This window comes from Oryza glaberrima, chromosome 11, assembly GCF_000147395.1.
Source record: "Oryza glaberrima chromosome 11, OglaRS2, whole genome shotgun sequence".
NCBI lineage: Eukaryota > Viridiplantae > Streptophyta > Magnoliopsida > Poales > Poaceae > Oryza > Oryza glaberrima.
In genome coordinates this window covers 13,670,729-13,687,126 of record NC_068336.1, presented here as the reverse complement: position 1 = coordinate 13,687,126, position 16,398 = coordinate 13,670,729, and the positions used below count along the sequence as shown (strand labels likewise).

Here is a 16,398-nt window from a genome sequence, read left to right as displayed (position 1 = left end):
AACACCATAAGCATAAGTGATATCTAAGTAGTTAAAAGAAAATCCTTATATGAGAATGTTGGGCATGTTCACTTTACCATCACTTTCAACCCAACTAAATTTTGATAGAGTAACAAACTAAACACTACCTTAGTACCTTACCAATATCATCTTAGCAAAATTTGATGGTTCCCAAACTTTCTAATCATAAAAACGCTACCAAAATTCGGTAACATCAAAATTTACCAAATTGAAATTGGCAGTGAAATGCCCGTAAATTTAACGACTCAAAATAAATAAACATATCAGTCAGGAGACTTGACAACCGGTGAGCATTAGTGTAAGAAGTTTATTTTAAACCCCGTAACCAAGGGTGAAACATAACGTGGCCTCTGGCCACCCGGGCTATTGCCTAAGGCCTTCGATTGGAGGCCCATTAGGATTAAGATTTTTCAGTGTATGTAACTACCATGCAAGGCTCAGTATAAATTTGCCGTCAAACAATACCATTTTATTAAGTTATTAATTGCGCAGTGTTATGAATTTGCTACTCAAATGTGCCAAGCATCTTCTCCACCGCTCAAACGTACGTGAATCAGAACACATACATATATGTAGGCATCCTTGCGTGATATAGCTAAATGGATCATGCAGACTGATGACTCTTCTGGGAGGACAAGGCTTCTATGGCAGTACCCAGCGGCCACGCCGACTCCACGTAGTAATCCCCATACTTCACCTGTTTCACAAGCGTCATCTCCCTAGTTGGCTTCAAACCTGCGAAACCATAATTCCATTTTCTATGTCAGGTGTTGTTGCTACTTGCTAGTAACTTCAGTGTGGACGAATTTAATTCGGTTGTTCTTTAGTACGCCAATTTTGTAAAGAGTATATTAATTTTTCAAAGTGAACTAATATTGAAATGGAAACAAGTTACTTAAAGATTTGCCGCAAGTTCTAATAAATAATTAATTATATGATGTTTTACATGTTCAATAATGAGGCACTAGGAGGCACTATAGAATAATATATATAGTTTATATTGTTTGTTTATCGAGTCCTAATATTTCACTCCTACTACACAAATGATTTATTGGATAAGAAAATTATAAACAGTTGATTCTACTTACGATTGTAAAACATCTCTTTAATTGTTTTTAACTCAGATTAATATATGGTGTGGGTGCATAGTGCATACATTCGTTTGTGTAATAAAATTAGATTAGCTCTAAATACAACTATTTTTATGGTTCCCGAAAAGATACGACACTGTCCGCAAATTAAAATATTAATTTAATCTGAGTTAAAAAGATTTAAAGAGATGCTTTACAATCGTAAGTAGAATCAACTGTTTATAATTTTCCTATCCAATAAATCATTTCTATTTATACTACCATCCTAGAATCTCTCAATAAAAACTATAAAATTATATAATATCCAACTGCTTAGATAGAAATAAGTTTTTTTTGACAATAGAAGTATTTTTTCACTGATTCCAACGCACAGAACATACATTTTCACCTAATCACGGTCCTTAAGGAGAATTTAAACACTTAAGATGATTGAAAGGAAATCTTTTTTCCTTAACATTAATATTTGCAAAAAAACACTTATATTCTACTACCTTCGTCCCAAAATAGCCTTATTTAGTTCCAGGGGTAAAAAGTGTTGGCTTGTCACATCGGATATACAGACACACATTTAAAGTATTAAACGTAGTCTAATAACAAAACAAATTACGAATTCTGCCTGTAAACTGCGAGACGAATTTATTTAGCCTAATTAATCCGTCATTAGCAAATATTTACTGTAGCACCACATTGTCAAATCATGGCGCAATTAGGCTTAAAAGATTCGTCTCACAATTTACACGCAATCTGCGTAATTAATTTTTTTTTTCTATATTTAATACTGCATGCATGTGTCCAAACATTCGTTGTGACAGGATGAAAAGTTTTTGCGTGGGAACTAAACAGGGTCTAAGTGCAGTTTTACATTGTTTGTGTTCAACGTTTAACCGTTCGTCTTATTTGAAACATTTTTATGATTAGTATTTTTGTTGTTATTAAATGATAAAACATTAATAGTACTCTGTGTGTGACTAGACTAATTTTTTTTAAAAAAATTATAATTTTTTTAAATAAGACAGATGATCAAAGTTGTACACACATATCCACGACTGCACTTATTTTATTATAGGATGGATGTATTATATTTTGGAACGGACGAAATATTTTTGCAATTACTTACCGAAGCCCTTTGTAAGCAATGTGTACTGGTACGTCAGGTCCATGCATATGAACTGCACGTCGAACGCATCCGGGTACGCGGCCGCGGCCTCGCCGGAGCTCAGCGAGCAGGCCTTCGCCGCCGCCTCCGCGAACGCCGCCGGGGTGGTCACGGCGCTTGGCGCGTCGTCAGCGACGAACCCGGCGTGCACCGCCCTGTCGTAGAAATAGGACGCCACGTAGAGGTCGGCCATGCCGGCGCCGCCGCCGCCGTTCCACACGCCGTTGAAGCTGCAGTTCCGGGACTCGCACGGCGCGTCCAGGCCCAGCGCCGCCGCCGCCTCCTCGCCGCACTTGCCGTGGTCCGCCCCTTCCGGCGACGCCGCCGCGTCGTACTCCTCGCCGTTGTACTTGTATGTACCTTCGTCGATCGCGACCAAGAAGAAATCGTCAAATTATTTTCGAAGGAATATTGCTCTGGGTTTGCAATTTCGTTTTGAACATTTCTTAACGGGCGACCATGGAAAAAAGAGGAAATTTAATTTGGTCCTATTTGATTAAATTTTGACTAATTAGAAAAAAAAAGATTTTGTTTTGAAATTTTCTGGCTAAATAGTTTCATGCGGGGTTCTAAAATTCCTCAATTATTTATGTCGAAATCCATGAAAATCATTCCACCAGCCTCAACATATAGACGTTTTCGGTATTAATGTGACACATTTACATCTAGAAATTAAAGTATTTTTTTCTGGGACATACCATTGAATCCGCGAAGCATGCAGGAGCTGAATTGCCCATTCTTCGTCTTAAGAATCTCGACGCGAGAAGCTTGGAGCCCATAATGCAAGTAACTGTTCATTCAAGATTATGTCTGATCATCACCATTGCCTAAATTAAATAATTACTACTTATTTCCTTGTGTTACACAACTAACTCTGAATGATCTTCAGAAATTAATCAAGCCCGAGTTAGTCTGTTTTTATGTATTCTTTTAATTCAAAGCTGCAGGCTAGGCTTAAACTGTTGTCTGAACCACAGGTCCACAGCCTTTTGTTGTCAATGCAGACCAAAATTTAAGTTAAGAAAAATTGTATGGAGCTGAAGAAGTAAGATATAATTTTGTAAGAAGTTGTTGTCGATTCTACCTGTGAACATAAAGATTGTAATCTTTTCCCTTGACATACTCCTTTGTAACATAAGGATCTTTGCCGACAGGGACTGGAGGAGCGTTTTCTGCAGCATCTGAAGAAATGGCATAGGCCATTTGAACTGAACCACCTCCGAGATCGATCACTCCTACGGTTTTTGAGTAATCCCCTCCTAACTTCCCCAAAAGATAGTTCAGAGCAACCTGCACCATGTACCATATGGAATTTTTATTTTCCGAAATGATATATTTATATAAAGATGTAAATTGTCAGAAAATTTCTGCTCTGAATGACAGTATGTCAATCATTTCATACCCAGAGGTTGGATCCTTCTTGAGAACCCCCAAGGACACTGATCCATTCTGGTTTGTACTGGAAATTGCTCTTGCTGTGGACAAGATCTCGAACCTGTAAGTAATATTATTGAAAACATGTCATTTTTGTGATCAATATATAATCTAGAAACGGTTAAGATCTTTGCAAAAGTAGAGTACATCATCTAATGAAACCAGATTACGGTGAGAATATTATTTACCGCTTCAAGAATTTGCTCTGACTTCTCATCTCCAATCAGTCTTAGACCAGCAGTGGCCTGAACACCAATTTGATTACACCAAACATAAAATAGTTCTTAAGATCCTTTCAAGAATAATTAATTCCAGTTTCAGTAAGATCAGTAAGTACCCCAAGTTTGAGGGGAGTTCTTTTCTGAAGCTGCTTGGGAACAACACCTTTAGCCTTCTCTAGCAGAGGAGCAATGGAGTTTGCAGCTTCCTGTGGTTTGCCAGCATATGAGCTCAACCCGGGCTTCACCTATATTTTTTTTCGAATGTGAGCCTATATGAAGTTACAACTTTTTTCATAGAATCCACAAACTATCCTCATAACTGTTCCATGCACGTATGCTTTACACTTCAAAAAGAAGCTGCAGAAATCTTGAAGCATGCATGCTATACGCACGCTTCACACTTTAAAAAGAAGAAGAGATAATCTTGAAGCATACTCCAAGTATATGGAATACAACGTCGCGTTTTCTTGCTGGCAAGAGCATTTGAAATTCAACTATTTTTTGTGGTCTTCCAAGTGAGAATTTGACTATAATTTTATAGTAAAAATTTATTTATGAAATCTAATAAGTTTAAGTGATTATAAAATTATTTTTCAAGAAAAATATGGACATACGATTTGAAACTAAGTACTTTAAAAGTTATGGATGGTTATAGTATTAAGGTTGCGTTCTTTGCAGGGAGTTCCCAACTCTCCACCCTCATTTTTCGCGTGCACGCTTTTCAAACTACTAAACGGTGCTTTTTTTCAAAAAGTTTCTATACGAAAGTTGCTAAAAAAATCATATTGATTGATTTTTTTAAAAAAATTAGCTACTCCCTCCATTCCATAATATAAGGCACAACCACTTTTTTTAGATGTTCCAAAATATAAGGCACAACCACATTTTTAAATCCTCCACTCTCATGTTCTCTAATTCTATTAGATGCATGCATTGTATTTATTAGGATGATCCAAACTACAATATGATAATAATTATTTCTTCGTTTTTGGTTAGAGGTGGTTATGCCTTAGGGCAGTCCCAACCCTCCACCTAGGATGGTGTCTATAGCATTAAGTATATTGCCATGTAGAACTTTTAGCTTATGCGGCTCTATATTAATTAAGAGAGAGAGTGAAGAGAGGAAGAAACTAGGTCTCATGCAAGACACAGCTTCAACACGAGAACCTATGCACTAGACACTATCAAGTTTTGCATTGGTAGAGATTAGTGTCTTCATAATAGATGAAGAATAAATATGATTGGTAGAGAAGAGATATGATGTATTTATTAATGGCCCACTTTAAGAAACCATGGGTTGTAGAGTATAGTTTCTATTGCCATGTCTTATTGACATGGCACCATAGACACTGCTTATCGACACTATGGGTTGGGACTGCCCTTATATTTTGAATTGGAGAGAGTAATACTTAATTAATCACGCATTAATGCGAACATCGTTTTGCGTGCCTGGGACTCCCGAACACAGCCTTAGAAGTTTGACTTGCTAGTCAAATTAAAAGTTACTCCCTCCGTTTCATATTATAATCCCTCCGTCCCAAAATATAAGCATTTTTAGTACAGTGACAAGTCAAACATTTTCAACTTTAACTATTAATAGCAAAAAAAATACTCATGTAAAATTGATGTTACTAGATTTATCATTATGCAAACTATCATAATATAACTTTTTTATTTAAAATATCTTATTTATATATATATTGTTGGTCAAAGTAGCATCTTGGAGACCGTGTCAAAGTCCAAAAATACTTATATTTTGGGACTGAGGGAGTAAATTGTTTTGACTTTTTTCTAGTTAAACTTTTTTAACTTTCACTAAGTTGATAGAAAAATATAGAAATATTCTTGATACAAAATAAATATATTATTGAAATATATCAATTTTATATTTAACGAACTAATTTGTGTTATATTGCAAAATTTTTCAATAAACTTAGTTAAATCTAAATAATTTTTACCGAAAAAAATAAAAATAACTTTTAATATAAAATAGGTAGTACTAAACAAGGCACACATATTTTTAAGATTCAAATCTTGAAATAGTTTATGAGTAGTTATTCCACTATAAATTAAATTGAATTTGATAAACATAATATCGACATTCGGATTTACTTCTGTAATTTTGTTCGTACGAATATTGTAGCATATGAAAACAATGTCACAGTAGTGCCCTATGTATTAGGACAGTGGGTGTATTTATGACCAGTGAGAGTATATTTTCTGAAAAAAGTTAAAAGGTTGACACTTCACAATTTTGGTCCTAAATGTATAATGTGTTGGGTCTACAGGTGGGTCCCAACCAAATGTCCCTTTGGTCGGCAAAATTGAATTTTTTAGATAGATTTAGAAAAGATCCGTTTAAATTCAGTGAAAATTATGTTCAAATTTCAAATCATTTTATCATCCCGAATTTTTCTCTGCCCCGAAACCTTTTTGATTCTGGAAAAGTAAAGCCAGCACATAGGAGCAACACCAAATATATATTTTATCCACTATACTTTAAACCTGATAACCAAAATTTTTTGCCACCCAATAATTGGACTAATACATTGAGAAGGATGTACCAACCACTAAACTAACCAATCTCAATTCATTCAATCATAAAAATATATGTATATTTTTAATAAAAATAGCTTCTACTTTTTAAATAAAATACATTTGGACTCTCATGTTCATTTTTGTGTTACAACAGCCACATGTATGCTTGGGCCCGTACGTTGCCAGTGTGATTCTCTGTTTTTAAATTGGTTACCATATCGAACCACGTATATCAATCTGAGCGGTGTGTTCTTGCATTTTTTTATATACTTTTCAGATCGTCCTTAGAATCATTTGTTTTGGTTATTCAAAATAAAGTATGAATTAGTACATCTCTGCTGATTCCATATATATATAATAAGTCGTTTCAGCCTTGTGCGAAATGATAAACAAATAAATAAAAATGTTTTTTGCAACTTATTCTCAATTGTTTTACTAGGAAAAAACAGTTTGTATAAACAAAAGGTAGTATTTAGTAGTTAAGAACAAACTAGTAAGAAAATTTTAAAAATTATGCGGATATCTGAAACAACTTATATTTAATTAGCAAAGAATGAAAATAACAGCTTGTATTTTGCAACCGGCTGGAGAAACTGTGTGGAGAGCTAGTTTCCACCGCCAAAACAATAAAAAATATCATTGTATGTATCTGTACTTTCTATATATTCTCTCCATTCCAAATTGATCTACATATAGTTTTTTTTAAGTTATTCCTAAATGATCTACATATTTATGTTTATTTATTAAGTCTATTCTTTATTTGTGTATTGGAGTAAATGGACATTGATGCATGCATCAATGCATACAAGTATTTATAACCCACATGTAATATCTTGATTTGCTATTGGCTAGGAAATAGTGGGGATGGTGCATGCATCAAGATTGTTGCTAGAGTAAATATAATAGAGTAAATATAATATAAGAGAGTTATTAGCTTTTTTTGGTTTTGGTGTACCTTTGAAATATATAGATTAATTTGGAATGGAGGGAGTAGTTGATACCCACTAGTACTTATTAAAAGCTCAAACTCAAAATACAAGTATGTCATCTCATCATCCACTAGGCATTAACATCTTAAATCACACAAGCAAGACACGTCATCTTCTCCCCCACATTATTTTCATAACATTTCAACATTCATCATTTGTACAATTTTCACATATACCCTTCAACTAATTCCGCAATAAAACGTGGGGTATAGGTTTGTTGCAGGCGTGGTCCTAGCTATCGTCTCCAAACCGAAACACGTGAATGTTGACGTTATCGATACTCCTCATCTACTCAATGAGCCATGATGTTTCAACTTAAAATTGCCAACTACTCAACTTTATCGAATTGAAATTTCTACCAAAATTTGTTGCATCCGATCCACCTCTGTAAAAACTGTGAAAAGTTTGAAACTAAATTATGAGTACCTCATGACAATAGGCGAGGAAGTTACACGCGACATGCAATTTTAATAATCCACTCATGTTAGGCTATACAGAACTTTGATTTTTTATCCTTGTTCTTGAACTTCCTGATGAACTCCATTCTATCTCTCCAATGAAAAATGTGAGCCCTGCCTAAATGTCTAGTTATTGAGCATGCAAATTAAGTTTATATATCTTTTTCTCTTTACCGATTGTTACATGAACAGTTTACTCTCGCCATGTAATACTCCCTCCGTCCCTAAATATTACGCTGTTGACTTTTTTTAAACATGTTTGGCCATTTATCTTATTCAAAAACTTTTGTGAAATAATTAGTAATTACTTAAATTTTTTGAATAGGGTAAATGGTCAAACATGTTTATAAAAAATCAACGACGCCAAATATTTAGAGCCGAAGGGAGTATATGCGTTGTCAATTCATACCTTGGCGAAGACCTCCATGTCGTCGCCGATCTTGACGAGGTCCATCTGCTTGTCGAACCTGAAGACGTGAACCCGACTCCCGGTGCTGCCGGCATCGAAGATCACGGCGTACTTATCGTTCCCGGCGCCGTCCTTCCTCGCCGAGATATGCGGCGCCAGCAGGTCGTTGTCGGCCGACGACGACGCTGCGGCACTACTCATCCCGGCGGCCTTCCGGCCGAGCACCACCGCCGCGTCGCCGGAGACCACGGCACGCCACGATGACACCGCGACCGCGAGGACGAGGAGGACGGCGTGCCACAACACGGCGGAGCGTGCCATCGCTGCCGCCGCCGATGAAAGCGCCTAGCTCCGAGCTGGCAAAACTGCGCGCCGCGCTCAGCTACGAGCTAATACTAGCCACTTCTATCCTCCGATGGAGTCAGGGAGTTGTTCGTGGGTGAGCAGGTGAACGATCTAGTCCATATTTATATACTGCAAGCGAGCACGGTGAATTTTTAGATACTACTCCATCCGTTTCGAAATTTTGACACCGTTAACTCTTTAGCACATGTTTGACCGTTCGTCTTATTCAAAAAATTTTGTGAAATATGTAAAATTATATGCCTACATAAAAATATATTTAACAATGAATTAAATGATAGGAAAAGAATTAATAATTACTTAAATTTTTTTAATAAGACGAACGGTCAAACATGTGCTAAAAAATCAACGGCGTCAAATATTTCGAAACGGAGGGAGTAATGTATATAGAAATAATTTTACATCTTCAGCCACTGCCAACCAGCACGCGTACGGCTAAGCGAGCGAGGTGAAATGAACGGATTCCGTACGTTGTTGATCAAGATGTTTACGTGTTAGTGTACCTCCACACATCCATCAATCAGTGCTCACTGTCTCTGTGTCGTTCCTCTCGTACATGGAGAGAGACGACGACGTCTTTGGCGAGAGCTCCAGCCACAACAACGAAAATGGCATCTAAGGACAGCTAGTCCTGGTTGAGACGTATTGTGCGTTGGAATTAATAGATGGGCCTTAGCCTATTCGAAGATTAATTCTTTGTAAAATCATAAAAGCCCACCTCATTAGATAGCATGCATGGGGAGTTTAGTATCACCTCCCTTATTCTAGGAGAGGGGACCTCCTTAAAAGCGAGGATGTCCTCCTAGCAATTTGAAGCATGTGTGGTGGAGAGAAAAGGGGGAACACATGTGCACGCTCGCTCGCCTGGCCTGGCAGAAAGATTGGCTCCTCACCCTTGCGCAGATGTAGCCTCGTTTTGCAGTTTTGTTTTGCTGTAGGAAATTTGGATTTGTTTTGTTTTGAAAACATTCCGAAAAATCCGGTGCGTGAAAACAGCGTGGAGTCCGGATAAGTTACGCGCGACTTATTCGGTTCGGTTACGCAGAGTGGAGATCATGCGGCCGCCCTAATCAAGCGTCTTATCTCAATATAACCGAGCCGCCGCCTTCACGCAATACACGTGAAATCAATCTAGGGTTTGCCTCCTACTTTATGCTGCACCATCGCTCGTAGACTACTCCATCCCGCTCGCCGGCGTGCACCGGTGATCGGGAGAGCAGGTCTCCGGAATCTCTGCCTTCGACGTCCTGCACCGGGAGAAGGCGGCAATAAGATTTTCGGGAAGCGCTTGGCGCGACTGCTCCCTGTTCGTCCGCGACGGCTAGCCTTCCTCTCCGCTCGCGTGCTGCGCGCCTTCGTCGACGCCTGCAACCGCGAGTTGTTCTTGCCGAGCAACCGGTCTTTCCGCCGCCTCGGTACGTGTTCAATATATTACGTATATTTGATCTGTTCATGTTATACTGTGTAGTTAACATGTGTAGATCTGATGATGCGTTCATGCTAGTTTACATCTGCAATGTCATGATTTATTTATGGAATAAATTAAATCATTATGTGCTTATAATTTCAACAATCCAAAAACCTTATTATAGGCGCTGTGATTTTATGGCTGGTTTTGCCGATGCACTTAGGCAGAATAAATTCACCGGTGTGCACTTTAAGAGATGGCAGATCAGGGTCACTCTGTGGCTGACAGCTATGAAATGCTTCTCAGTGAGTACTAGCAAACCTATGGGAGTTCTTAATGGTGACCAGCAGAAAGAATTCGATGAGGCCACTACTTTCTTTGTGGGATGCATTCTTAGCATTCTTGGCGATCGTCTGGTCGAGGTGTATATGCATATGACCGACGCTAAGGAGTTGTGGGATGCACTGAATACTAAATTCGGTGCTACTGATGCTAGCAATGGTCTATACATCATGGAGCAGTTTCATGACTACAAGATGGCTGACAACCGTTCTGTAGTTGAATAGGCTCATGAGATACAGACCATGGCTAAGGAACTCGAACTCATTAAATGTGTCTTACCCGACAAATTTGTGGCCGGGTGCATTATTGCGAAACTACCTCCATCTTGGAGAGGTTTCGGTACTGCACTCAAACACAAAAGACAGGAATACTCTGTTGAGGGGTTGATAGCATCTCTTGATGTTGAGGAGAAAACTCGGGAAAAAGATGCCGCGTCTAAGGGCGATGGTGGGCAGTCCACTGCCAATGTTGTGCACAAGGCCCAGAACAAAAGCAAGGGGAAATACAAAGCTCAGCAGACCACCAACTTTAAGAAGAAGAAGAACAACAACAATCCTAATCAGGATGATCGGACTTGCTTTGTGTGTAGTCAACCTGGCCATCTAGCCAGGAAGTGTCCACAACGCAAGGGGATGAAGGCACCTGCAGGGCAAACCTCTAAGTCTGCTAATGTGACCATTGGCAACACTGGAGATGGAAGCGGATATGGTAATTTACCTACTGTTTTATCAGTTAGTCAGTCTACTAATTGGTGGGTTGATACATGGGCCAATGTACATGTTTGTGCTGACATCTCATTGTTTTCTTCTTATCAGGTCGCATGGGGTTCCACCGTCCTAATGGGGAATGGGTCACATGCTTCTGTTCATGGTGTTGGCATGGTAGATCTGAAGTTTACTTCGGGAAAAATCGTGCAGCTGAAGAACGTGCAGCATGTCCCTACTATCGACAGGAATCTTGTTAGTGGCTCCCGTCTGACTAGAGACGGATTTAAGTTGGTTGTTGAGTCTAATAAAATAGTCGTGTTTAAACATGGATATTTTATTGGTAAAGGTTATGAGTGCGGAGGCATGTTCCGCTTTTCCCTTTCTGATTTCTGCAATAAGTCTGTGAACCATATTTGTGACAGGGTGGATGATGAGGCTAATGTTTGGCACTCACGTTTATGTCATATTAATTTTGGCTTGATGTCTCGACTTTCCAGCATGTGTTTAATTCCTAAGTTTTCCATTGTCAAAGGTTCTAAGTGCCATAGTTGTGTGCAATCGAAGCAACCTCGCAAGCCTCACAAGGCTGCCGAGGAGAGAAACTTGGCACCACTAGAACTCCTACATTCAGATCTTTATTAAATGAATGGGGTGTTGACGAAAGGTGAAAAACGATATTTCATGACGTTGATTGATGATGCTACTAGATTTTGCTATGTGTACTTGTTGAAAACGAAAGACGAGGCTCTAGACTATTTTAAAATTTATAAGGCAGAAGTTGAAAATCAACTTAACAGAAAGATAAAAAGACTTAGGTCTGATCGTGGTGGATGTTGGTATTTCTTAACGACATTAGTAGAAATATAATTCCCAACAATGGCGCAGAAATACTTTTGGTATATTATGGTTACAAAGTTCATCCGCAAGCGCACGGATATACCATTGTAGCATTTCACCCGAGAGTATTCCAAGGGTATCATATTTATTTTATCTCGTGGGAAGATCATGTAGAGAGAATTCAACTAATAATTTATATATTACTTGTGATAATCATATTCTAAGCAGAGATTAAGATAATCCAAGGGTATAGTGACACACAAGCATTACTACTCATCCTCATAATAATTAATCTAAGCTAGGTGGAAAGAAAAGAGAAGAGAATCTATTCCTATTCTTCTAATATACATAGTATACATACATTCTAGTTAATTGGGATACTAGCTAATACCCTCTATCCGATGCCCTCCTGGTACTTCGAGAAACCACCCCTGACTGCCGAGTTCCTTATGACAACCCGCCATGACCATCCAACCGGGGCTAAATACGGAGGAATACCCTCCCCAGGAAATTAACTTAGGATTATATATAGGCGCGGAGGAATACCCGTACTGAGCTGTCACCATCAGTGGCCCACCTCTCATCTGCAATATATAACCCCAAATAATGGTATCCCGTAATCTAGACACCACGTCTAAACTACCAGATACTACTCTAATATCATCGTCATGACAGAGAGAAATTGCATAAGCAAACACTATACCCGCACCAAAGCATCTCCCAGATAAGCTAGCAGTATATTCAGTATAACATGAACATAATGTAAAGTAGGTACTCATATACTCGGAAAGTATTTCAATACCAGAAATGTATTTTGAAGAGTATTCTAATAAAAGTACAAAGCTTACTAAAGAGGAAAGAAAAGCTACTAGAGCCATACCCGAACTCTTCCGAAGGCTTCCGGACTCCTGATTCCTATTCTAATCCTAATCCACCAGCTAGATACTACTAAACTAAACTTGAGAGGAATGAGAGAGCTCTTACTTGAGATGTGTGAGTGAAGTGAGAAGGTGAACTCCTTAAATAAGCAGGTAATGACGGTTACGGTGGTTAGAAAGATCGGTAATACCCTCCAACTGCCATAGGGAGTGAATATCTACCGTTCCCTCAAAACCTTGCATCCAGCGGCGTCACGGCAGGTTCGGCCGAAACTCCTGGTTCGGCCGAACCAGGGGCCGGCCCAACCAGCCCACATTTTGGCTGACGGCCTCCTCTGTTGTTCTTCTCTGCAGACTTGTGAATTTTGGCCCAGTTTGTCTTATCAATTCTGAGTTCTTGGCCCATTCATACATAAGTCTGGTTCTCGACATCGTCCGATTGATTTATCGTCTATATTGATGTCGATTCTTCTCTACTTTATTGTCATTGTCTGCAAAAGGTTAGTATATCTAATACTAGTGGAATATTATTATTCTAACAGATATATGCATTGCAAGCATCACTAGTTCTCCTCTATTTTGGTAGTATTGACGGTCGAAACTGATCAATAACGACCGTCAACAGTGGAGTGTTTTTCTCAAACGAGTTTGACTTATTCTGTGAGGAATATGGCATCATACATGAGAGGACGCCTCCCTATTCTCCCGATTCTAATGGGATTGCTGAAAGGAAGAACCACACACTAACTGACTTGGTGAATGCCATGTTGGACACCGCGGGACTACCTAAGGCATGGTGGGGGGAGGCATTATTAACCTCGAATCATGTGTTAAACAGAGTTTCTAACAAAAATAAGAACAAAACACCATATGAAATATGGATTGGGAGAAAACCATCACTTTCTTATTTGCGCACATGGGGGTGCTTGGTGAAAGTCAATGTACCAATAACGAAGAAGTGCAAACTTGGACCTAACACTGTGGACTTTGTCTTTCTGGGATATGCTCATCACAACATTGCCTATAAATTTTTAATAGTTAAATCTGAGGTACCTGACATGCATGTTGGTACAATTATGGAGTCTCGTGATGCTACCTTCTTTAAGAGCTTTTTCCCAATGAAGGATACACATACTAGTTCGAGCCAACCCTCTGAAATAATTCTCAGTTCAATCACACCACCAGAATAAACTAAACATACACTTGAACATGTCACTGAGGAGGATGACAGTGAAGCTCTTGGAAGGAGCAAGAGACAAAGGACAGCTAAGTCTTTTGGTGATGATTTCCCTATGTACCTCGTGGATGACACTCCTAAGTCAATTTCAGAAGCATATGCATCTCCTGATGCAGACTACTGGAAGGAGGCTGTCCGTAGTGAAATGGATTCCATTATCGCTAACGGGACTTGGGAGGTGACAGAGCGACCCTATGGGTATAAACCTGTGGGGTGCAAGTGGGTGTTCAAGAAGAAGCTTAGGCCTGATGGTACTATTGAAAAGTACAAGGCTTGGTATCACGCCCAGAAATTCACTAGCAATTTCCGAACTTATTTGTGCATAAAATCCTCATCCAGGAATCAGCCGAGGTAGACAAACTGACAATTTGATATACAAATCCATCTTAATAACATCGTTACATACTTATAAAAGAAAAGAAAAACAGCAGCGGAATTAACGGTCTAGCGATGGCTTCAGCTCCACTCCCACAGGCAGCTCAACTGGGGTATAATCCAAACGTCTTCTCCTTCTGGATCCTTTTTCTTTAACTGAGGTTGATTGATTATTGCAAGGTGAGCATATGACATACTCAACAAGCCACACAGCAAATATGCAAGTGTACAAGGATACCAAAGGATGGCATAATATAGGCTCATTTGCAAAAGCAGCATTTAGCAAACATTTAAGAGTAGTAAAACAGTAGAGTAATTAATCATCAATTTTAATCAACACTGAACAACACACCCATACTGCTCAGGCCCAACCATTCTGAACAACCATACCCGGCTGTAAAGATCTAACTCCAAACCAGGAGCTAAGCAAATTATTACTAGTTATAACATCAATAATTATTGTGAGAGGTATGAGACTAATCACGAAAAACATTGCTCAACCCGCCCCTGACCGCGGGTACGGCTATTCGAATAGTTTTACTCTAGCCAGAGATATACCACTGTACCCACAAGACACAGTCTCAACATCATGTCTACCATGCGTCGCGATTCTGGAAAGTACCCGAATAGAGGCTGTGACAATACCCCCTGCACAACACAACTCACCACAGTGCACCATTCCTGGATCATAATCACCCCCTCTATAAATATAACCAGAGGCATGGACTCCCCAGCGACCCCCACGGACTTCTCGCCACTTCTCTGTCTGGTGCCCCGCAATGAACCATGTTATACAAAAGGTAAAGCCGTTGCCCACGCTGGCTTGTTGTTGGCACGGTTAATGTCTCACAACAGTAGCTCGTGAACCGGTCCTTAGTTGTCATGACCACGACCTTCAAAATCATGTGCTCACAATCCACCATTGATCAAATTTTAATTATCAATTGATTATCATAACACGATTAACTATCGTGAGCTACCATTAAATATAACCATAAGCAATAATGTAGTGTGATTCATCCCATTAATGAGCTAATGTTTCTAAGCATGGCTAAGCAATTATATATACACATATAGCATTAGCTGAACCAATCCAATATATAAGGTCCAAGCTAATCAATTTATTACCCATAGGAAAATAAAGTCATCTTCGGCCATAATCAATTGGGAAAGGCTCACCACCTGAAGACATTCGAAAATAATGCATAAGTTGAAATAAAACAATAGCTTTAAACAGGTTCAACATGCACAAAGGGTTATTTGGGATCTGTGTGACTTGCCTTGCAATAATCGGTCTTCAATAAGTCTTCCGAACCACTTCCGACGCACTCACGAACCTTCGCAACGACGGAAACGACAAGCTAACACGCAAAACGAAGAAAAAGACTAATAAAAACTAAATAAACAGTACATAAAAAGTAAACAAACATGTAGACCATGTTTTTAGATGAATTTAGAGACTTGAACGGCCTCATTCCGAGTTGATATGAATTAGTTATGAATTTTACAAGATTAAACTGTATTTAGCCTTATACCGGAAAGGATTCACGATTTATTTTAGAAAAGAAAAACTGGCTTTATGACATCATTGCTGACGTCATCACCAGCAACGCACTGGACCACGAGGTCACAGGCGCTAGGAAACTCGGCCGGACTGTCCGAGAGCACCAACGCAGAGAGGACAATGAGACAAACTCACCAAGGGGCGGCACGACGACGAACGACGACGGGAGGTGCAACAGGGCCTCGCCGGAGATCAAAACGCGACGGCGAACTTCGGGTTAACGGTGACGATGGAGCTCCAGTAGATTTCGGCTTCGGGGAATATGGCTGCCGGGCTTGCCCTTGACCTTATGGAGGCGAGGGAGGAAGCAGATAAGACCGGGGACAGCCGGGACGACGGCGCACGGCGGCTGTAGATCAAAAGATGGCCG

General features: G+C 39.4%; 1 protein-coding gene across 1 annotated transcript; it reads right to left on the bottom strand.

Moving 5' to 3' along the window:
• Nucleotides 1-468: 468 nt before the first annotated feature.
• Nucleotides 469-8,752, bottom strand: LOC127755598 (probable apyrase 3). The gene is made up of 8 exons (XM_052281286.1): nucleotides 8,318-8,752; nucleotides 4,040-4,168; nucleotides 3,891-3,947; nucleotides 3,671-3,763; nucleotides 3,353-3,558; nucleotides 2,967-3,058; nucleotides 2,230-2,628; nucleotides 469-756 (listed from the first exon to the last, which is right to left on the bottom strand). Exons 1-8 carry the CDS (start codon nucleotides 8,636-8,638, stop codon nucleotides 626-628), a joined length of 1,428 nt encoding a protein of 475 aa, XP_052137246.1. The 5' UTR covers nucleotides 8,639-8,752; the 3' UTR covers nucleotides 469-625.
• Nucleotides 8,753-16,398: the final 7,646 nt, after the last annotated feature.